At 33.4% G+C, this 23780-nt stretch overlaps 1 protein-coding gene across 2 annotated transcripts in view; it reads left to right on the top strand.

Annotated features, from left to right (window-relative positions):
• The window catches only part of LOC126737845 (protein gustavus), a 208221-nt gene that overhangs the window by 9075 nt on the left and 175366 nt on the right, over positions 1–23780 (top strand). The window contains exon 1 of one of the 2 annotated variants that reach the window (XM_050442906.1): positions 20011–20547. The exons of the other annotated variant lie outside the window; for it this stretch is intronic. Within the exon in view, the coding sequence (XP_050298863.1) occupies positions 20537–20547 (11 nt within the window). The 5' untranslated portion in view covers positions 20011–20536. Of the gene's footprint in view, positions 1–20010; positions 20548–23780 lie in introns of those variants that run through there. 2 annotated transcript variants of the gene reach the window in all.

The following is a 23780-nucleotide window of genomic DNA, read 5'->3' as shown; positions in this document are numbered from 1 at the left end:
TATATAGGTTTACCATCGCGATAAACAATCCTTAGATTAGTTTATCCAGTATTTAATCTATCTGTCATAGCTTCTTCAACTTGCTTATACTCCTGGAGCTGTCTCTGTATTCTATCCTGATTAATCGAAAGATGTTTCAAATTTGTGTTGTTTCTCAGTTGTTTAGCATTGCGCATTATAGAAGTTATAGACACCAGTAGCTGTGGCTTCTTGTAGTAAATGTCGAAAAAGTAAATGACAAAGTATTGCATGAATACTTCAAACTCCATAACAAGAATTGCCTTTTCAATAGAACGTAATTCTTCGGTTGTCGTTGATTGAAGATTACTTTAACTTTCACATTCAGAGAGTTGTTTTTAGTGATAGAGAAGATCTTCAGATTTTCCATATTTTTTTTAAAATCATTGTGTGTGATCAATATGTAGATACACAGACGGGCAAGTCTATTATTATTTCTTTCCAGAAAATATTTTATCTGTTCGCAAAATTAATTTAGACCATGTCTCAATGAGACTCTGATTGAGACTAAAACCTAGCTAATGGCTTTTATTAAGAACAAAAACTATATACAAAATAATGGTCATCTAAACACTATGTTAAAGAAGATTTTACTCAGCCCTAGCAAGAAATGTAAAAAAGTTTGATCTGAATATGTTCCCATGTTTCTTCATTGAACCAGAAGACCTTTGCTAATCTTGGGCTAATTCTAGGCTTTTATTTTCTCTTGTTGTCTCATCTTTCTTAAGAGAGACTCGTATTGTGGCCTGCTCTGGTTCGACATGATAAAGATTTAAAAATTCTTGCTTTGAGATTTGCTTACGATATGGAAGAATCAAGCTGCTTACCTTACAAGTACCCAAATATTTGTCTGACAAAGTGGTGAACCGTAAGGATCTTCATGAAAGGGTGACATGATATTCTGAGGTTCCTTCCATACCCCGACATATGCCTTCTTCCAAAGATCATTTTTATATAACGTATCTTTTATTTTAAATAGTTTCCGTAAATACACCAAAACCGCAACGAATCAAATTTCTTTAAAACATAAAGTGATAAAAAATAACTTCAGGCAGAGATTAAAGAGAATGTTGAGTTTAGAGTTAAACTAAATCATTTTAATTAACTTATACTGTTAGTGTGTTGTATTAACTTAATTAAAGGCAGTGGTACAAACAGCACAAATTGAAGAACGCCATCTCGAAACTCGAGACTTTTGAACATAAAACACTCCGTTTTAATACTATTAAAGATATTAAAATTCTTTATCAAAGATTAATGAGAAAATAGTAAATTTCTTAAAAGCTCGAGAGAGAACCTAAGCTAGGTCTTCTGTATATTGCGTTTTTTTAGTAAGATTTGCAGATTTACTTATAAAAAATACCATTCTTTAATAACACCAGTTCCGATCTTTACCTATTGATTTATAAATTTGACTAACGCATGAAAAAAAATCGAAAGTTTGATCCCTCTATATAAATTAGTCATCATGAAGCAATTTGCAAATTTACAAAAAAATAAATAAATAAATACAAATGATGAGGCAATCCATTCTAGTATTTCTCCATCGAATTTGAAATATACGTAGTCGAAATTAGAAAGGAAAAACCAGCGCACCATTATACTAAAGAGCCTAGATTTAAATATTCACAATATAATTAATTAATTGAAAAGTATCGTATGGTAGATATACGCACATGTTGTCTTTACCTAAATGCGTGAAGGCATTTGGTTAATAGTTAAAAGTTCGATAGTAAGAGGACCGAAAGGTTCTCAAAAGTAACTGGCGAAAGAAAAAGTAACGGGCTTATAATTTGCCATATACAATTGTTATTTTGTAATAGATAGACAATCTATTTTCGTTCGCCTTTTCATTCATACGATCCGTGGCTTTAAAGAATGCCGATCTTTTGCAAGAACCAGAGTGGATTTTTAATTATGGCGAATCGTATATACGTGATTAAAACTGCCTTTCGGGTCATGTTAGAAAATATTTTCTTTCTTGACAATGTGGCAACGTCGTATTTCCCCGTCTTTCTGATAGTAAATCGGCGCGCCCTTTTCAAAAGACGGTTGTAATCAATACGCAAAGCGTCTGCGCCTCACCCTTAACCCATCATTTGACAGACGACGTACTTGTATAACATACACTATGGGACCGATTTTCTATTATAGTTCCGATGATTTTTTTTTCAGTTTCAGTCAAAATAAAAGGGGTAAGAAAATAGAAAGGATAGAAGAGGTTATCAAACAATTTTAAATTAAATAGAAAAAGAACGAGATAGATGGAACAGAAAACGCTTGTTGTTCATTTTTTGTCAAGGTGATCAAAAACTTACCTGGTCTTGAAGTGCTTTGATCAAGATGGGATCCATAAAGTCGAGCTGGATTGTTTCAGAAGGTTACTGGAATTCAATATTAGCAAATGATATTTCGGGTAACTGAAACGGTACATAGTTCAAGATTGTTTCTTCATTCCAAAGTTGGGAGAGCAGGTTCGAATCCTACCGACTGCGCCAGTTATGTTTCGTATTATGCAAAGCACGATTTAATAAACAATTCTTATTTGACGATAACTACAAGCAGCAAGAATGGTACAATGAAGATTAAGGCATAAGGCCGTTACATAATATATAGACTAAAATAGCTAATACAGCGAAAGATGATATAAAGCAACTTTAACAATATAGTAAGCAAATATATACAGGGTGTCCCAGTCATTTAGAATCTAAATATCTACAGTAGTGGCAGAAAGTAGAGCAACTTCTTTATTTTAAACACATCTATTTTATTTAGTAAGAAAATACAATCATATTGGAAATATAATACCAATAAGATCTAAGCATTATAAATCTATCAACAACTTAACTTAATATTCTTTGTTTATATTTTTTATGTACAAAAATTAATTCTGGGGCGGAAAAAAGTAGAGCAACTTTTTAAGAATCGATGTTTTTCTTTTAGTAAAAACTGAAATACAATTACAATTTTAGTATTTTGTAAAATATCCATCATTTTTGATAACTGCCTCACAACGGTGGCGCATAGATTGCAGTAACCTAGAAATTATTACTGGGTCCATATTAATCCAAGCTTCGTGTAATGCATTGAACAATTCGTCTTTATTTTTGTAAGTTTTCCCCCTTATTTTCCTATCCAAAATTTCCCATAGGTTCTCAATGGGGTTTAAATCTGGCGATTGACTTGGCCAGTCCATTACTTGGATATATTGCTGTCTAAACCAAGCCTTTACATATTTAGAAGAATGCTTTGGATCATTGTCCAGCTAAAAATGTGCCTAAGAGGCATTTTCTCGTCTGCATATGGAACCATTTTATTTTCCAGAATATCTTTGTACATAAATCTATCCATTATCCCATCAATTTTATGAAGTGGCCCCATTCCGAAACCGGAAAAGCAGCCCCACACCATAACTGATCCACCACCATGTTTTACTGTTGGACAAGTGTATCTGGGATTTAACCTTTGGTTTGCAGGACGTCGAACATTTGCTATTCCATCACTTTGAAACAAATTAAACTTTGATTAATCGCTGAATATTATCTTTTTCCAGTCATTAATTGTCCAGTGCAAATGAGATCGAGCAAAAAGAAGACGGGATCGTCTGTTTTTTGCAGATAATAAGGGCTTTTTTGCTGGACGTCTTGCAAATAATTTGGCCTCGCATAATCTACTTCTTATTGTCCTTGAAGATACCTGAACGCCTAATTCTCCTGATAAACGCTGCTTTATTTTACTTGAACCCAAAAATGTATCACTCTGAGATATTTTCAAAATTTGTTTATCTTGATATTTATCGGTTTTTCTTGGTCTTCCTGTTTTTTTTCTAGGTAAAACATGTCCATGCTTCACATAACGTGAAATTATTCGCGATACTATAGATTTATTCAAACTAAACCTTCTTGCAATATTGATTCGTTTTTCACCATTTTTGTGACAGTCTATAATTCGTGTTTTTAAATCAACGGATAAAGGCCGTCCTCTAGGCATTGTAAACTAACTTTGCTTCTAATGCAACCGGTAAACAGCTGAAATTAAACTAATATTATTTGATTTGTAAGTTCTAAGAAAAATGTTGCTCTACTTTTTGCCAGGTACACAAATTCTTATCAGTTTAAAAATAAACAGAAATATTTAGAAGGTCAATTCTTATCTGATTTAAGACTACCTACTTGACCAAAAGTATTGTGGATAAATATCATTGTTATTCCTTTGTTAGTTGTCAAGAAATTTTATTTTTTTAGAAGTTGCTCTACTTTCTGCCACTACTGTATATATGTGGTTATCAAAATATTGATGGGTAAAAAGTTATTCACCTTTTTGTATTTTTTATTAAAATTGAATACTGCGAACAATAAAAGAGTTATGCAAAATAAACGCGGTAAACTACTGTTTTATTTTTGATTATGTTTAATTCTTAGGGATGTCCTTTTAATTTTAAAATAGTTTCAAAAACTCTAATGTCTTCTAGTCCAAAAAAAAAGTTTTTTTAATGGATGGTGATAAAAAGAAATTACCCTTTAAAAAACTGACCCGCCCTTAGAACATCTTGGGAAATTATTGTAGATTCTTAATATAATATAAATAATAAAAACAGATTTGTTTTACCCAATTTTTAATGAAAAAATACTTTACTTGTACCATTGCCAATAATTTTAAAAATCACAAAAGCTTTTAAAGGTTTTTATTTATTACCAATATTATTAAGGTAGGTATTTACCATTTACCTATTCTTAAATTTAAGGTGAAGTTCGGTTTAAAAATATTTTGAATATTTTGCATTGTCCTTTTTTGTTGAGATAAAAATAACAAACGATTTGGAATGGAATATCTATTTAATTTGCAAACCAATGGAGATTTTTTTTAGTGGCTTTTGTTATTTGTGCAATTTTTCTGGCAAATTAAATGTTTGTTTTGCAAGTTTCTTCTAGTTTCTTCTAATTGTAATATTTAATTAATAATTTATTGTAATTTACTAATTAATTTGCCTAAGATAATTTTTTTTTAACTACCTAATTTATTTACTGATGGTAAAGTATAGCTTCTGGTTCAGTAGAGTAGCTCTTTAAAGCTAGACTGCGCCAGTGGTTTATGCTACTTTTTTTTTAATAATTTTTTTTTTCAGCTTTTTAATAATGTTTTTTTTTTCTCAGCTATGTTTATGTAATTTTAAAAATAAAAGGCATATTTATTACTCCATACTGGGCTATACATTTCGACCTTTGCGATTAATAAGTACCTACTTTTTTTATTTGTTAGTTCAACTATTAAATATGCCTTATGCACCACAGGAATATGCAGAAATGCATTATGCCTACGGGTTTTGTGACGGTAATGCTCGGGCTGCTGCTAGAGAGTATACGGCACGATTTCCTAACAGAGCACATTATCCTGATTACAGAGTGTTTTAAAATGTTCATAGGATATACGTGAATGGTCAAATTCCTGGCCAGCATTTGCCCAGAGAAGGAAGGCCTAGAGTTGATATTGGTTAAGATGAGATAATAAATATGGTAGCAGAAAATCCGACCATTAGTATTCGTCGTATAGCAAGGCGTTTGGGATTATCATCTTCATCGGTGCATCGTATTTTGAGAAGATCTCTGTTACCTCCATATCATGTGCAACGGGTGCAAGCATTGTTACCCGGAGACTACGCCACAAGAGTACGATTTTGCAGGGATATGTTACGTCGCAACAGAACCGACCCTCCAAAGAATTTTGAATTTAATATTCACAATTTACATCATTGGGAATATGTTAACCCTAAAATTGTGCTCGCTTCCCGTTTCCAACATCAATTTGGAATAAGCATGTGGGCTGGAATAATTGAGGTTAGTTGGCCCTTTTGAATTACCAAGACGACTCAATGGCGAAAGCTACCTTAATTTTTTACAGAATCATTTAAGTGGCTTACTGGAAGACGTATCCTTAGAAACACGTCGAAACATGTGGCTGCAGCATGACGGAGCTCCTCCACACTACGCTCGAGTGGTGAGAGTTTATATCACCCAACAGTTTCCAAATCGTTGGATTGGAAGGGGTGGGACTATCCGCTGGCCACCGCGGTCCCCCGACCTTAACCCATTTGACTTCTTTTTGTGAGGTTATTTTAAAGAATTAGTTTACGCTACAGAAAGTCGCACTGAACAGGAATTGCGTCAAAAAATAGAAGAAGCGATCAGAGTGATCAATAACAACCAGCGGGGATTCCAACGGTTAAAAAGAAATTTTATTCGACGATGTAGATTATGTGTAAGGGTAGGCGGCAGACATTTCGAACATTTTATGTAGTTAATACCTTATTAATAATTAAATTAAAAAAATATTATTACAATTTCTTGTATTTTTGAAAAAATGTGGCAACGGTACAAATAAAGTATTTTCCATTAGAAATTGGGTAAGACAAATCTGTATTCAAGGCTTTAATTATGTTATGAAACTATAGGTCGGAAATATCGAAATGGCCAGTGAAATTTGGGTGCGCAGTGGCAAAATCCTCGAAAGCCCATTTTAGGCCGTTGGTTTATCATTTTCTGTCTTCATCGCACAGACTCTCTCTCTCTTTCTTCCCGCATCTCAAAGGCCATTTCGATATGGGCGAGTTGTACATTAATTTCTCAAGATTTTCTAAGGACGGGTCAGTTTTTTAAAGGTTAATTTCATTGAATCACCATTAAAAAAAATTATTCATATTTTTTGAAAACAAAACTTGTTTTTAAGATCATATTTTTCTTGACCAGAAGAGAAAAGAAAGAGTTTATGAAACTATTTTAAAATTAAAAGGAGACTCCTAAGAATTAAACATGACTAAAAACAAATCAGTAGAATAATCCGTTTATTTTGCATAACTTTTTTATTGTTGCCTGCATTCAATTTTAATAAAAAGTACAAAATATTAAATAACTTTTTAACTGTCAACAATTGGATGACAACATTTATAGTTATTTTAATTCAAAATGACCTCCCCCTTCTCCCCTTTAAGTTTGATCGTCAACTTTTGGGACACCCTGTATACAGAGTGGTCAATATTTTGGCCATAACTAGTTAAATATAACGGAGTCGTGATCATTTCTTAATGAAAATCAACTTGGTGTTGAAATTTAAAAAAATACGATTATTTAAATAAATATTGGGGTGGAGGGAGACAGAGGAAATTAGAAGTCTGAAACTATAAAGTAGAGAAGAAGGAATAAAAGTGACAAAGAAGCAAAAGAAAATGGAGGAAATGGAAAAGGGTATAAAAATGAAGAAGGGGGAGAAAAACTGGAAAAAATATTAATTTTTGAATTGCTAGCAAATGGACACAACCTAGAGCATTAAAAAGACACTATGGGAGAAAGTTGAAGAAAAAGAGGGAAAGAATAATTTCAATAATTCAAATATAATTTATATATATTTTTGATCAGTTTTTACATTCATTGCCATTTTCGTGTTTTAATAATGTTTTTTTTTTACTTTTTTAGAAATTTGGTATTTGAATTCAAAAAAAAAATAATATAACTATTAAAAAATAACAGCAATAGATCTTAAAAGCTTAGTCCAAATTCCTAGGAAACTTTTTAAAAATAATATAAAAAAATCAGATTCCAACTGCCTTGAAAATATATTCAAATATTTCTTCCAGGCTCGTAAATGACTTAAAGTTGAACTTTCTCAAGAATAAATCAGACTTCAATTGCCTGTGACAGTTTTTTCAAAAAATTATGTTATGAAAATAAATTCCAAACAAAGTCAGACGTCGGTCACTGCTTTGAAAATGTCCAAATATTGATAAACTATTTCGAAAAATTATTAAATTTTTTTAATTTCTTGCAGGCATTCAAATTTCTCCAAGTAGATATAGGTGCCTGAGAGAAATCAAAATACATTATTGCCTTGCAGTTAACCTTACCTTCCTAAAAAGTAGTTCAACCTTCTGGAAACTTGAAACTTGAAATGACTTTCAAGTTTAATTTTTTCAAGCACTAACTGCCTGAAAAAGTTCAAAAAATTGTTATTGATAAAAAAATTTTTAAAAATATATATTAATGCCATTTATTCAAAGTCTAAATAAAAATATGGAAAAAGATCTGAAAATTGATGAAAAATTGATGAAAAAAGAACTAAAAAATGTTCATCTCAGTATGTCGCTATAAATGGAGTAAACTCTTCTTATGCTATCGTACGTTGAGGAGCAAGGTTACTTTTGAGACCGATATACTTTTTAATCTTTTCAAATGACATTGGTTAATGTTCTCATTTTTTAAATATCTTGCATAGGCAGATGATCCAAATACCTTGATAACAATTAAACATATATATCTGATTTTCTTCCCTTGCAATCTGAGCTCTCTAATTTTGAAAGGTATTGTACGCTAAATAAATTAGGGTGAAGTGGGGTAAGTGTAATCAAAAAAATGATAGTGGCATTTTAAAATTTCATAACAAAAAAACCAAAAGAGAAATCGGGTTCATTTTTAGTAGGCACAGAGCTTATTTCTTTGTTAAATCAATGTCATATTTATTTATTTTTTGTCTGCTTTTGTTTTTTTATAAACCAAAATAAAAAACATGTCGGCTGATTACACTTGCCCCATTCTCTGGGGGCAAGCTCGTAACTGCCATATGGTTACTCTGCCGATGGATCTGGGCCAAGTGTATGAAAAATTCTGGGTTAAAAAAAAATAGCTTGATACCTATCTTAATTTATAAGGAAGTTATGAACTTTTTTCGTGGAGCAATGATAGGGAATAAAACTCAAAGATTTTCTGAAAAGTATATTACGTAGGTAAGTTGAGCAAAACAGGCTGTGACATGGTTTTTTTTTATTTATTTAACGTTATATGAGGTAAAGGATACTGGAAAAGTAAGTTCTCCTCCTCGCCCTAAAGTGGGTCCTGGTAAAACTCGCTCTATATCTGATACAGCCACTAAGTGATGGTCCTCTTGTTCAGGCCAGTGAAACACTGAACTATGCGCGTTTCGGTTTGATTTTTTTTTTAAACTTAATGGTAGGTTGCGATTCTTCATCAAGCGTTGTTATTTGACCAGCATAGAAAAGTATACTTTTCTTTCCTTTTAATGAGACCAAAACCCAGTTTCCAATGTTAAGGTTTTCTACCCCTTTGAGAAACAATTCGTCTTGTTTTAATGCTTCTTCATCTTTCTCTAACGTTTTTGCATAAGTCTCAAAGGTGACGTCGTCGGATTCACTGTCACTTAAAATTTGCGGTTCGTCTTCATCTGAAGAGCTCTCATTAATATGTTTTGCTGTTATTTTTTTTGATTCCTTCTTTGTTTTCTTTGCTAATTCTTTCGCTTCCTTTGCTTTATCTTTCGCTATTCTTTCATCTTCTTTTTCTTGCTCAGTCTTTTTCTTTTTTTCTATGTTTTCTTTTGCTGTTATAATTTCAGCTCCCGGAGCTACCCTTTTTCTTCTTTCTTTTTCGTTAGGGCAGGGCGATTGCCTCACTGTTTCCAGCAACAATTCTTCAAATGATACAGAACCGCTACTTGGTGCTGCTATTGGTATTGGTCTACTTGGCCCTGCTATTGGTCTGATGCTAGCTGCTGCGTGGTTGGTTTCTCTCTCGATGGCTCTTCATGGCTGCTTGTGCTGGGTTCATTAAGAGGTTGTTCTGTGGCAGGTTGGGGATTTCTCAAACGTCCTTCATATCTTCGTAGAGCTTCTGGATCATATTTAGAGCGGTCGATGAGAGATCTATTAAATGGGCATATTCCTCCTCTACGAAAGCCCGATGTCAGTAAAGCTGGATCTGTCTCTTTCCAAAATGTGCTCACAAGTACCGAAAAATTTTTCTTTGGTATTTTAACACTCACATGTTTTCTTTGGTACTCCGCTAATTTGGAATCCCACCGTGACTTAAGGCTCTTAAAGACCGCTAGGTCCATGGGTTGCAATAGGTGGCTGGAGTGTGGAGGTAATTTAAGTACAATTATATCATTTTCGACAGCCGTCAGTTTCAGGTACAACGTTGCGAATAAAAGTTTTTGTAAAATAGTTTACAAAGAAGAGAGGCAGTTTATCCCCATTTGCGTTGCCACCCATGAGAATTGTCGTACTCTCTCTTCCAGGCCCGGTGGTTATTCTTGAAGCAGGGGCATTTTTCTGACCCACAATTGTCGTTTTTATATTATTTTTCGTGACATACTTTCCCACCAATTCTAAGATTTCCTTTCTGCTGAGCCCCCCAACCCCACTTCTCCATGATTTTTATGGCATTTACTAATTTTTCTTCATCAGCTGCAGGTATTGCGGTGGGTCTTTCTTTGGACGTGCTTTTTGATCCTCGAGTTCCTCGTAGGTGTTTTTGAAGAGTGGAAAATGGGAAAATTTGATACCTCTGGGCAGCACCACGAATACTGATACGATTTTCTTGGATGTTTTTGATCGCATCTTTTAAAAGTTCAGCACCGTAAGAAGGGTCTTGTTTCTTTTTTTTATACACTCTCACCATTTTGAAGGAACTCACTTGGAACTGTATAAACTAGTCTTAGATCGGTCCTATTTTAAAGATTTCCACACTGTCTTTACAATTAATTAAAGTCTTTGATAAGTATTTACACTATTTCTTCGATATTAGTCTTAGCCTCTAACAATAGAGAAAATGATAGGTTATAGCCTAAAAACTCAAGAAGGAGGAGGCTGGGGCAAATGTAGTCAATGATTACAAATTACAAAATATTAAAACTAAATACTAATATTAGCAGTAGTAATAGGGAATTAAGATTTCTAAAAGGCACTCACAAAATTATTATAAATGTCAAAGTACAAAAAAGAAAAAGGGAAATCTTTGAAACTGGAACTAAGAGGTTAATAAAAAGTAATATGGATATAAAAAGGGTCATATTTTCGAATTTCGAAGAAAATATTATGTTCCAAAACGTTATAAAAAAAATCATAGGGCTTGCTTACATTTGCCCCATGATTACATTTACCCCACCTATTTATTAATCAAAAAAACTGTCGTTCTATACACTTTAGTAGAAAACCAGTTGAAACAAATGTTATGTCTATCTCGGAGGCACTACTTTGACATATGTAGATTATATTAAGGATTTGGGTGAGCCATTGGATTTCAAAGTGCTTTTCAAGCTTTCACATAGAAAACATTCTTTAAAAAGCTCTAAAAAATCTAGTTGTTATATCTCGAATTACAAAGGCTCTCCGTTATCAAACATCTTTAATAACCATAAAATATGTGATACTTGTGTCCAATCTAATGTATCACAAATATATTTACCAAATTGAACAGGTACATCACAAGTTTGTAAATATACTAAATTTTCAGTGGGATAACTTAAAATGTTATGGTATAGAGTCGTAGAAACAATTTGGATTTACCTCGCATGACACTCTGTATGTGAGTGCCTAGAAAAACTAAACGTTACTTTACAGTTAAGAAAATGAATGATAAATGACAAAAAAAACTTTAAGTGCTAAAAAAAGAGCTTCTGAGAGAAATTGAATAAATAAATAGAAAGTGAGACCTTGACTGTCGGTAAACATTTCTTTAAAATGTAATATTGTCACAAAAATTGCAGGTTTTCACAGAAAAAAAAACAGAAACTCCAATTGGCATTGAAAGCATAACTTTAACTCTGACTGTTTTATTTAATGTAGCTTTTCTTGATGAATCATTCTATAAAAAGAAAACCTCAACATTAATATGAATAATTCCATATAATCCTCAAATAATTCAGTCATAATTACCCAAACAAATTCTCTCTGAAAATCTGTTCGGTGTATGTCAACTCTAAAACTACGGAGCCGCAGGCGAAAAGGATTTGTCGGGATCAAGGGCATGTCGATGATAAGTCAGCTGGTTTGTCGTTCCGGACAGAGTCGGCGCATGAAACGAGTATAAGGGGGGTATCGGATTGATATAATGCAATTTGTGATTCATTGTTTCTTTTTGACGTTTCTGACGCATGGGCGGCATCATCAGGGCGAGTTTCGTGTGCCCACCCACAAACCGAAAGAATTGCCGCAAGTTTTTTCTATTTTTGGAATCTGAAATTGCATGATTTTCCCAACAAGCTTGGAAGGATTGTTCAGTTGTATTAGACTATATGTGTTTGTAGATAAATAAACCTTAATTTGTATTACGAAAAAGAGTTGAAAATTTCCAATCTTGATTAGGTTTTACTTAAATTACTGCGTGAGTCATCAGCATACTTTCTTTTTACTACAAAAAAGAAAGATCAATATTTGCATTCTTGTAGCTAATATTCCTCGTACTCTCTATATTTCTCGCTTTTGTATATGGTGTATATGACACGGGGTAAATAACAAAAAAAAAATATTTTTTTCAATAAAATTTCCACCTTTTCTCGCCCTTGTGAACCGCTCCCCAGAAAAGCAACTGTTTGACGTCGTAAGGGCTGAGAAAATTAGTATAAACATAAAAGAACAAACACTCAATTATTGCCGGGTAGATGTGGCAACGTGGCATGGGCTCCGCCTGCGCCTTTTCGTTCAATGGCAAACAGGGTGGTTCGTGAGGGTTTACCGATTGGGGTGCGAATTTCGCCAGCTACGAGCAGCGTGAACGTTGGCAGTGAAAATGTTTTTCATGGATGCGTATTACCGATTAGAATATTTTACTTATAGAGCGGGTGTCTGTGACTGAAAATTAGCCAAAAAAAACTGTCATGGCGTTTTCAAATTGACTCTGTATGTAGAGTATTTTTACTCAGCAACTTACATTTATCAAGTAAATTTAGGTTATATTTTATTGAACTAGAAATTTCAATGAAAAGTCCTAATTTCATAAATGAAAAATAATATTGCATAAAAAGTTACTTAGATTTCATCGCTTTGAATCTTATTTGTTGGCCAAATATTTTTCGTATGTGCTTTTATCTTCTTTTCTTCTTCGTTCTTTTTCTTCTGATATCCTCTTAGCTGCTATAGTCATTAGAAAACTAAATCTGGAGTAGTCCAAGATACTCATTGACCCTAAATCATTTAAGAACAAGTTAAGCAAATCATAGGTTTGAAAGTAATTCCCCCAAGTGATAAATTACAGAGGCATCCCCAACTTTGAAAACTTTTCCATGGCTTACTTCCTTAATAGTTACACCAACTTTCAACTTTCCTAAATTCTTTTCTGAAACTTCGCAATAGACTGCGTAATAAAGAAATTCCCAAGATGCCATCATAAGTATCATCCATCCATATGAGCCAAAGAAATCGCGTGGCTCGACCGCGTTTACACGTCGGATTTACGTAACGTTAAGTCGAATCTGAAACAGTATTACAATTATTTCGTATATATTATGTCGTGGAGATATGCTTTCTCTCCGGTCCGGTGCGACATAAATTTTAACAAAATAAAAAGTTTCACTTTCGACGAATCACAGCCGTGTGCCGCAATAATAATCTTTGGTTCGTTCTCGTTTACGTTTTGTGCGCGAGAACGCACACGGTTTTAGTGCTTAAGTTTCATTTGTTTAGTGACTTTAATATTAATTAATACAGTTAACGTGGCAACGGTTAATCAAAAAAAAAAAGGTAAATCAATCGGCCTTCCTTTAATGAACTGTAGGGTCTGATTCATTTGCTAAGAATGGGTTTCGACGCAACACTTTCTTCTTCTGGCCAGCTGGTCTCTCTCTCTATAGACAGCTGATTAATTGTGTGTGATGTTTTGTCGTTGCGCATTGGCATTTAGTCGAGACTCTACCTTCTAACCTTATTTTTGAGCTTGCTTCAATATCACTAATTTTTTTCTTCAATTTATGCTTTTTAAATCGTATTTGTATTCAAATGTGACAACTCTGCTTTGCGGCCAATTGGACCCTCCAGCACTTGTCATGCGCCTGGTCTTAAAGATCGAGCATGTCGTCACGAAGTCGTCACTACTTGTGAATGATCGAGCTAGTTTTGTTGCCATATTATGCGAAAAGTAGTGATATTTTTCGTGGAGTAGTACTTGAGATTTTAAGCATTTTATACTCGGTCAGTGGGCAGACCACTTATTGCTTCATCCGTTCTTTGGTTCTTCAATTTTAGAGCTTTTCAGTCTATTCCCTTTTCTTTCTTTCTAAAAAGGGCCTATAAGTATTTTTTTAAGTGAAAGATTTGCGTATTAAGCAGTTGCGCAACGAGTTTTTGTAGAGATTTTGAGACCTTCTAACCTAAATATTTTACTTTTGATTTCTGGAATGGTTCAAAAATGAAAACATTGGGAGTTATAAAATCATTCCAGAGTCCTTGGACATCTCCAGTTGTCCTAGTAAAGAAAAAGGACGGATCTAGCAGATTTTATGTGAACCATCGGCAACTGAATGATATTATCAAGAAAGGCAGTGAGAGAAGTAGATACTGGAAGGTAAAAATGCATCCAAAAGATAATGAAAAAACACAAAGCAATATTTGACTGGAACAGGACTTTGTCAGTTTACAGTCATGCCTTTTGGACTCTCTAATGCTCCAGCCACCCTTGAAAAGCTTATGGAAACTGTATTACGTCGAATGACTTGGTAATCATGCTTAGCTTATTTGGATGATATTACACTGGGCAACACATTTAAAGAGTGTTTAAATAATATTTAAGAGATATTTGTTAAGCTCCGAGAGACCAACCTAAAACCAAGTCCTTAAAAATGTTTATTTTAAAAAGCAGTTCGATATCTCGGTCACTTAATACAAGAAAATGGTGTCAAGACTGATGCAGATAAACTAGAAGCAGTCGAAAATTGGTCGTGATCCACTGACAAACACCAAGTAAGAAGCTTTCTGAGTCTTTTTATATATTATAGAAGATTTGTAACAAGTTTCGCTAACATTAAAATATCTCTATATAATGTCACGGAGGACATGGTATTTAGGTGGTCAGCAGATTAAAGAAGCGTTTTAAGGGGTAAAAAGCGCTGTACACATCTCCAATGTTAACGTATCCGATTCCTGGACATTGCATTTGTTTCCAAACATATTTTGGATATAGAGGCAAGCAATATTGAAATTAGATCCGTCCTTTCACAGGAATATGAGGATGGTGAGCAAGTGATAGCTTATTTCAGTAAAACGCTTTCAAAGTCAGAAAGAAACTGTTGTATGACGAAAAGACCTATTGGTAGCAGTAAAAGCTATTGAATATTTTCATAAATATTTGTATGTGGTCAACGATTCAATCTTAGGACTGATCATGCTTCTCTGAAATCGCTGTTTCAGTTCAAAAACCCTAAAGGACAAATAGCAAGATGGCTTAAACGACTTCATCACCAAAATGCCGATTCTTTATTCGGAAGACCTTGTACTGAAACATATCAACATTGTCTTAAAAAGGAATTAAAATAACAGCCAGAGATATTTGCTTGTCATTGAATTGGCCTTAACAGTCCTAAAGAGTGGGACGCAGCTGTTATGTTCCAGGATCAGTGTATACGTTTAATCCCTTTGGAGCAACATGAATGTTCTAAGATCAATCCTTTAATAATTTATATTTCTTAGACTCATTATTGCCTCTTAAAGATGTTATTAATTTTGTAGCTACATTTTTATAGTTTAAGGAAATTTATCGAGCGATGCTTGGCCATCAAAGAAAGATCCATTGATATCATTTTCCCAATATTTGAGGTTAGGAACGAGATTTTGAAGAACTGTTTTTACCGGCTTCTTTGGATGGTATTTGGCTACTTTTTCTTGAAGAAAAATTATTTTCTTTTCCATTTGATTTTTTTAGGATTTTGGGTCATGGTGTCAAAACTATCCCCCTGGCGGGGAAGGATTCAACTAAATTAGCTATATTTTGACGAATTAATATTTCCCAAGAAATGTTCTTTTCAACGATACCAAATTTATTAAAATCGGTTAAAAGCAGGTTTTTGCAAAAATAATTGAACGCCCACCACCATCTTTATTTTTGAAACATACTGATTTTTTGTTTACGAAAATGATAGATAAAATGATTCTCTTTAAAAATATGAATAAAAATTAGTTATGTGAAATTGTGACATTAAAAAGAAATTAACTTTTAAAATTTAAGATGGCAGTTACGTTCTCTTGTGGTCATTTTTAGAAATTGAAAATATATTCCAGCGATTCCTCATGACCGAAGTCAGTTTCCGAGACATGGCTGAGGAACAGTGTATCACCAACATATGGGATGGTCTCACCACTTAAACTCTTCTTTTTTTCCTTCTCTTCCAGTTTCTCTCAAAAGTTTCAAACACCACAGATCATTAATGGAAAACCGTTCGTTTCTCTTTTTAACCAAAAATATACAGGGTGCTTACTAAACATGCGGCAAAAATTTAAGGGATTATTTCTTGGACTATTGTAAGAATATTTTCGCTATGACGCCTGGTTTCGAAGATATGGGGCGAAAAAGAATTTTGACAATAACAATTATTTATTTCCAAAAATTACATGTAAAGATTTCTCAAATCTTCCGCTGGAGTAGTATGAGTATAAGCTAATGACTAGGTGTCCTAATAGGAAATAATTCAGGAGGTTTAAGTCGGGATCGAGCAGGCCAAACGTGAGGTCCACCTCGATCAATCCAGCGATCTTTGTATGTTACTGTTAAAAACTATGGACCCAAAATGCTAACATGCGCTGGTGCACCATCGTGCATAAACCACATTGTATTTCTTGTAGCCAATGCTACATCCTACAGAAACTGAGGTAGCGCTTGTTCCAAAAAATTGCGGAATACCCCGCCGGTCAGTCTTTCTGGCAGAAATACCGGTTCAATTAGGAAGTCACCTAGAATTCCCACCCAAACGTTTAAGGAGAACTGATGTTGATAGCGATCTTCAAGCACGTCATATAGATTTTCTTCTGTCCAAAACTGGTTATTGTGAAAATTCCGTATTGCTTTTCTTGAGAAACTGGATTCATCGGTGAAAAGAATAACAGTCAGTAGTTGAGGGATTTGAAGCAATGTATACAAAATCCATTGACAGAATGCAATATTTAGAAGCAAATCTGCAGGAAGAAGTGCCTGAACGCTTTGTATGTGTTTTATGGGTACAACAAATATTCTCTAAGAATCTTCCAAATTGTCCCGTTACTTAAATTTAAAGTATTTGCAATTTTTTCGAGTAGAGGTACCTGGATCTTCTTCTAGTTCCACCGTTCTTACTGTCATTGGACTTTCTGGTCCTCCATTGCGCTTCGATGATCTTGTTTCTCGAAGTCACACATTTTCATTAGGAAATCGCTTACGGTACAACCATCCAGCTTCTGATGAATTGTCATCAGCAAGTCGATACCACCGAGAAGGGAGGGAAGAGAATGGGGAGGAATTCTCGTGGGCTCGAAGTTTCTAGAGAGGCCCAATCAAATCTCAGGTGGTGATTTTTTTTTCAAATAACATGCCCAAGCAACACACGATGGTTAAATAAACGTTTATTTTCGGTTTAATTTTACTATAACTTTAACTATAAATATTGGATAAAATGTCCGCATGATATACGTTGAGGAATTTAATATTATGTTTATGTTTTATTCACGTTTAACAAGAAGGTTAATTACATATTATTAATATAAAATTATTATTTCATATTAGTTAAACGTTTATGGTATATTGAATTCTCTCTAAAGATGTTTATAAAATGCGTTTAATGAAATAAAATTTTTTTTTAAATAACTTACTACCAATATGCAGGAGGACTTAATGACTTAAATTGAAAACTGAATTTGCACTTATTTGCCATAAAAAATGGCGCAACTACTGCAATTTTTATAACGATACGTATTGCTTTCGAGAAATGAAATAGTGTTTTTTCACGTTTTACTCGAAAACCTTAAGGTTACATAAAAAAAATACAGATACAAAAACTATATATAGATTTTTTTATCACCTACAATTTTCTTAAAAAGCATTTTTAACTCAGACAATTATTTTTTGTAAAAACAAAACCCGTTTCTTATTAACTCTACCCTTAACTCTCTCCCACCCTTCACAACTTACCAGCAAGAAATTGTTTTCAAAAATCATTGTTTTGCAAAATAATACGCATGAATAACAGCTGCTTTCGTCGTTAATATCTAATCTAATAACACAGTTTGCTTATTTAAATTGATATAATTATATATTTGTATATTAATAAATATTTAATACAAAAATAGTGCAGGAGATTAAAAATAAAAACGTTCAGTCAAAATTATATTAAAATATATACTATGAAACAAATATGTATATAATAAATAACATAAAAGAAGAACTTCTCGGGTCTATGTATATTATTTTAGAAAATCGGGATTTCGCAGAAGAGTTTTTTACTGGTAAGCTGTTTGGGGTGGGTGGGGGGTCACAGGGTAGTATTGATAAAAAACGTTTTTATTACATAAAAAAATTCCCTTAAAAGAAAAAAGTTAGTTTCTTAAATAATTTACTCTCTCAGATTACAGAAACTTAACTATAATTTTTATTATTCTATATCACTTTTTATTTTTAATTACATATACACAGCATGGGAAGCTTTGCATAGTTTTTACCAAATCAATCTTTTAGAACGGTATTTTTTTTAAATTTTCTTAGTAAATTACAAAGTTTTTCCTCTAAGGTTATTATTTTCTGCAAAAAAAACGTTTTTCATAACCCTTACCCTTACCCCACCGCCCAACCCCCCACAACTTATCAGTAAGAAATTGTTTTCAAAAATAATACGCATGAATAACACCTGGTTTCGTCGTTAATATCTAGTTTAATAATAATTTAAGTTAGTTTAATATAATTATATATATGTATATTAATAAATATTTAATACAAAAACAGTGCTATTAGACTGGGTTTTATATATCTTACTGGGCAAATGTTTGGGACGGGAGAGGGTGGGGGGTTGGGTTAATGAAAAACAATGTTTTTGCAGAAAATATATATTTTATATTTAATTTAATAATACTGTTTGTTTAAATTTAATATAATTTTATAAATAAATATTAAATATAAAAGCAGCGTTATTAAATTGGATAATATGGACGAAAAACAGTGATTTTTCAAAAGAATTTCATCAAATATTTGAGGTGTAGTAATGGGCTTTAAAAACTAGTTATATAAATCCCGTGTCAATTTTTTTAACTGCTGAAATGTTTTCCTTTTTGTAAACAGAATAGTATATGATATACGTATATTGTACATATTATTAAATATATATTTAACGATAATAATAAATATATGATGTGTTGCTTGGGATGTTTGTATAAGGGCCGTAAATTTTTAGATCCGGGCCCAGTTTTTCTCTCGACGGCCCTGAGTCGGTAAATGTAATGCACGTCAGCCATCTTGGTGTTCATATAGCCATTCATGATAGACGACTTTACTAATAAGACTTTTAGGTATTAAACACAGAAAATACACGTCTAAATTTTTCTAAAATTTTGATACTGATTGACAAACTCAATTTTTTTCGGCCACGTTAATCGGAAGGTTTTTAAAAAATAGCAACGGAATTATTAGATTTTTTTATTACTTGGTACATCCAGTGTAGTACGCTAAACTTTTATTTCGACTACGTAAATAATTTTAAAACTACCAAAATTGGATAGTTGAAATCCTTTTTCGCCCCGTATCTCCGAACCAAAGCGTCCTATCAAATATAAGGATAAAGGGATAAAATTTTCTTAGAATAGTCCAACGACTAATCCGTTAAATTTTTGCCGCATGTTTGGTAAACACCCTGTATAATTTTTTAAGTAAAAATTATCATAATATCGATGATGAAAATGTGCAAATTTTGCAAGGCCATTATCCTGGCGAAAAAAAAAACACATCAAGTGCAAACAACCGACAACGCCGCCTCGGGGTCCTCCGATTATCAAAGGCCGCGGAACTCCGAAGCAGCGGCGGCAGCGTCGACGGGCGTCGTGCGCCCCCTTTACCGCTCCACCACCACCATCGCAGCCGCCACCGCCGTCGCTGCCGCCCCCTCGACGTGCGACGTCGCAACATCGCCGTCGCCCATGCCGGCGCTATCGTCGTCAGTTCTGGCGGGTCCCGCGGTCATGTTAACGTCTCCCATACAGCTGCCATCGACATCCGTACGAGTTTTCACCAATAATCATCCGCTAATTAACCCTTACAATAAACAGGACGTGACTCTAAGAACGACCCCAAACCGTAATACACCCGCCGGACATTTAGCCAGTGGTGGCGCCGCGACGCTTAATTTACCGGTACAACTCTTATACTACGGTACCGTAAAATCTGCCGGTGCCGGTAGTGTCAGTGGTTTATTGGGATTGCTGCCGCCGACGCCCTTAGGCGGTAAAACGTTGCTGGGTTTTCACCAACAACAAGAGGATAAGTTAGTGTACGTGTGGGGGTGGGCAGGACAGCAATTGATTTGGCTGCCGGTGGCCGTGGTGCCGCTCCCGCACCAGCCTAGGTCCGGTTTGCATCATCAGGTCTTCAACTATCAGGGATTGTACCAGCAACAGTACCCTGCTGGCGGGAACGGTTATTACGGTCAAGCGCAGTACCCGGTTTACGTTAGACTGACCGGGTTTGACGGGTTACGGGGGGGAGTTGGAGGAACTCCTGGGGAGTTGACTGGTCCTGGTATGGAGACAAGGTTAGTCTAATTAACTTATTATCAAGGTCTCAACTCAAATCTTAGAAGTTTTTCAGAAAAACAAAATAGATTTTTTTTTAATTCACACAATTTAAAAATTATAGTTCCAAAAATCTGAAATCTTGTGGGGATGGGTGTTGGTTGGTAAAACTGGTTCTAGCTGAGAATATATTAGATCCACAAATATGCTTCATACATGAAATTATTTCTCAAAAAAAGAGACTTTTCTTTTAGTAAAACCTTCATTTCAAGGTTTCAAAAAAATTTCAAGGTATCCTTAAAAAATTGTTAATTTAGTAAATAAAATTTAGTAGTTTAATTTATTTTTGGTACAACTGGATAAACCCTTTTTTGCTGCCTTAGAGTTCTTTAATTGTACAGTGTCTCTACTTAAGTTGGCAACATATGCACTGGTAAAAAACACAAATTTAAATTTCCAAAATATTACGCTGGCAATCGCATATTATGTAAAATTTCAATGCATATATAAATTCTAATAATTACATAAAAAGCTATGTAAAATATCTCAGTCAATATACTGTATAGGTTATGTAATTTTTACATGGTATATTGAACAGAATTAAAAGTTATTTTACAAGAAAAATAGTTAATATAAATACGTAAATTTACGTAGCTTGCTTTCTAAGAGTGAGTGTAGTAAAATGGAACTTTTTTTGGAAAATGTGACGTATGTAATGTAAAATTACCTTAATCTTGTCATATTACAGGTTAACAAAAAACACAGAAAATACTTAAAAACAATTACTATTTGTCAAGTATTTTTTCAAAGGAAACTAATAGGTATGTTAGCAAAAACAAATTTTAAGAAAATATTAATAGATTTTTAACAAATAATAACTTTTTAAGTTTTATTTGTACATACTTTGTTTTACAATTCTAACTCGTATTTTGTTTTATTTTTGCTATTTTATTTTGCGCTTAAATTTTATTTATACTTTTTCTGTATGTGTGAATTTTTTTGTATATGTATGCCATAGTCATTATTACATTTACTAGTTTATTACATTTTGTAAAAGCACACGCTTTTTTTTTCAATTTATTTGCATTTTGTTAAAAATTTTTTTATTTAAGTTTTTTAAATATGTATTATATTATGTATTACATTTGTAGCTGAAGCTAAATAAATACATTAATATTATTACTATTAATTTGAAATCCTACTTCTATATGGTGACTTAATGGCTTTTCATTTTATATCCACTGCTTGCTTAATATGACTAGAAAAATAACCTGCATACATGCGATAGTGGAATAAACGTTTATTTTTGGTTGAACTTCAACTTCAAGAATACCAGATACCAAATTATAAGATAAAAAAAAAAGTATTTAAGTATAATGCCGTGTACATGCGATGCACATACAGTGCTTTCATTTCAAAGTTTGCCATCTTTACAAATAAGTAACTACTGATTTCTAGTTTTTGTTATTTTTGTTTTTTTAGTATACGGTGCTTTCATTTTAAAAGAATTTACAAGGTTGTTTAATTTTATATTTGACAAAGTCCTGTCAATCACCTCCTCACCTCCAGGTAACCTCAATTTGATATGTCAAAGGGGGACCTCCATCGTGTGACACATCATTGTGGGCACCATCAAAATATCTATTTAACAGTGCCAGAAAAAACAAAATCGATTGAAGTATAAGCGAATAGTAAGCAAAAATGTGTGGTAATAAAAGACATTTTTTCAATATAAACTTTGTTAGGTCAAATGGTTGCCTCATAGTCTGAAACATTATTTTAGATGGCAGTTTTCCATCTTACTTCGCCAAATAAATTGAGTTCAAATAGTCTAAACAATCCTCCTAGAAAATCGAATATATCCTTCAATCGTCCAATCTTTGGAAAACCAAGTTGATGAAAACGATGTTGAAATACTAAACGAAAATAGTTGTATTTCCAACAACATGGAGCTCCCGGTACTACCCTTTGACAGTTCGAGAGTGGCTTAATAAAGAGTTTCCAGGAATATGGACTGGCAGGCGTGGTGCAATTGAACGGCCCGCATGGTCGCCAGACCTAACACTACTAGATTTTTTTTCTTTTGGGGGAATTTAAAAAGCAAATTTTATAAAACCCCATCTGAAAATATTAATGATTTAAAGGATCGAGTTACTAGCGAATTTAGATATATTAGGGGACAAACACTTGTTAATGTTCGTGAGGAATTTCAAAACAGACTTTTTTTTTTTTTATTATTAACTCGCGATAAAATAAATACATTTAATAAAATAAATTCTGTAAACTGATAAATTGTTTAGTTTTTACACCCTTAAATGTAAGTTTATAAGTCATAAACTTACATTTTTTATTCACCGTTGTGTGGTTGATCGTATGCCCTTTAAAATGATGTATCACACTATGGGATAGCCATTTGACATACCAAAGTGTGATAAAATATTCATTGTTACCAGACATTATTGTTCAATATTCGCTGTTGCGTCAACCGATTTAATTTTTTTGGCACTGTTGAATAGATATTTTAATGCTGCTTACAATAATGTGTCACACGATGGGGTTTCTTATTTGGCATATAAAAGTGAAGTTCTTTGAAGGTGATTGAGAGAATTTTGTCAAATACAAAATTAAACGTCCCTCCGTATATCTAAATTGAGGTGTTTTTTTAAGCAGTTATTAAGGGTGGTTTGTTTTGAAATGAAAGCAATATATGGAAATTTACTACAACCGAGCCTAACTTCCCTCTCCTTCTACTCTCCATCCCGATTGAGGAACTATTAATGTATCACTGATCATAACACCATGACTATCAAACTAAATCGGAAAAATCAAATTTTTAAATCATAAGTCTACATCTAAAAATCAACCCAGCCTCCTGCAAATATTCCCACAAGAAAATGTATTGTAGTAAAGTAAAATCTACAGTTTGTAGATATATATATTGAAAAGCAAAGGGCACATTACAGACCCCTGCAGAACACCACAGCTTACCCTATTGAGGTCTGGTTTATCCTTGGAAGTTTCAGTAAATTGGGATCTATTGTGAAGATAACTTTTCAGAAGCAAAACTGCATTGTTCGAGATGCCCACAAAATTTCAAATTTATAAGAGAAGTTTGTGGTTTATCGTGTCAAACTTTGTCGTCCATGGCATTAAGTTTGACATAGTTGTTGTACTTATATAGAATTGCAATGGATCAGAGTCTACCCATTTATTTATCCTTATTTTCATTTATTTCTACATCATCTTTCACCTT

Source organism: Anthonomus grandis, chromosome 6 (assembly GCF_022605725.1).
Source record: "Anthonomus grandis grandis chromosome 6, icAntGran1.3, whole genome shotgun sequence".
NCBI lineage: Eukaryota > Metazoa > Arthropoda > Insecta > Coleoptera > Curculionidae > Anthonomus > Anthonomus grandis.
This window is presented reverse-complemented; position numbering and strand designations above follow the sequence as displayed.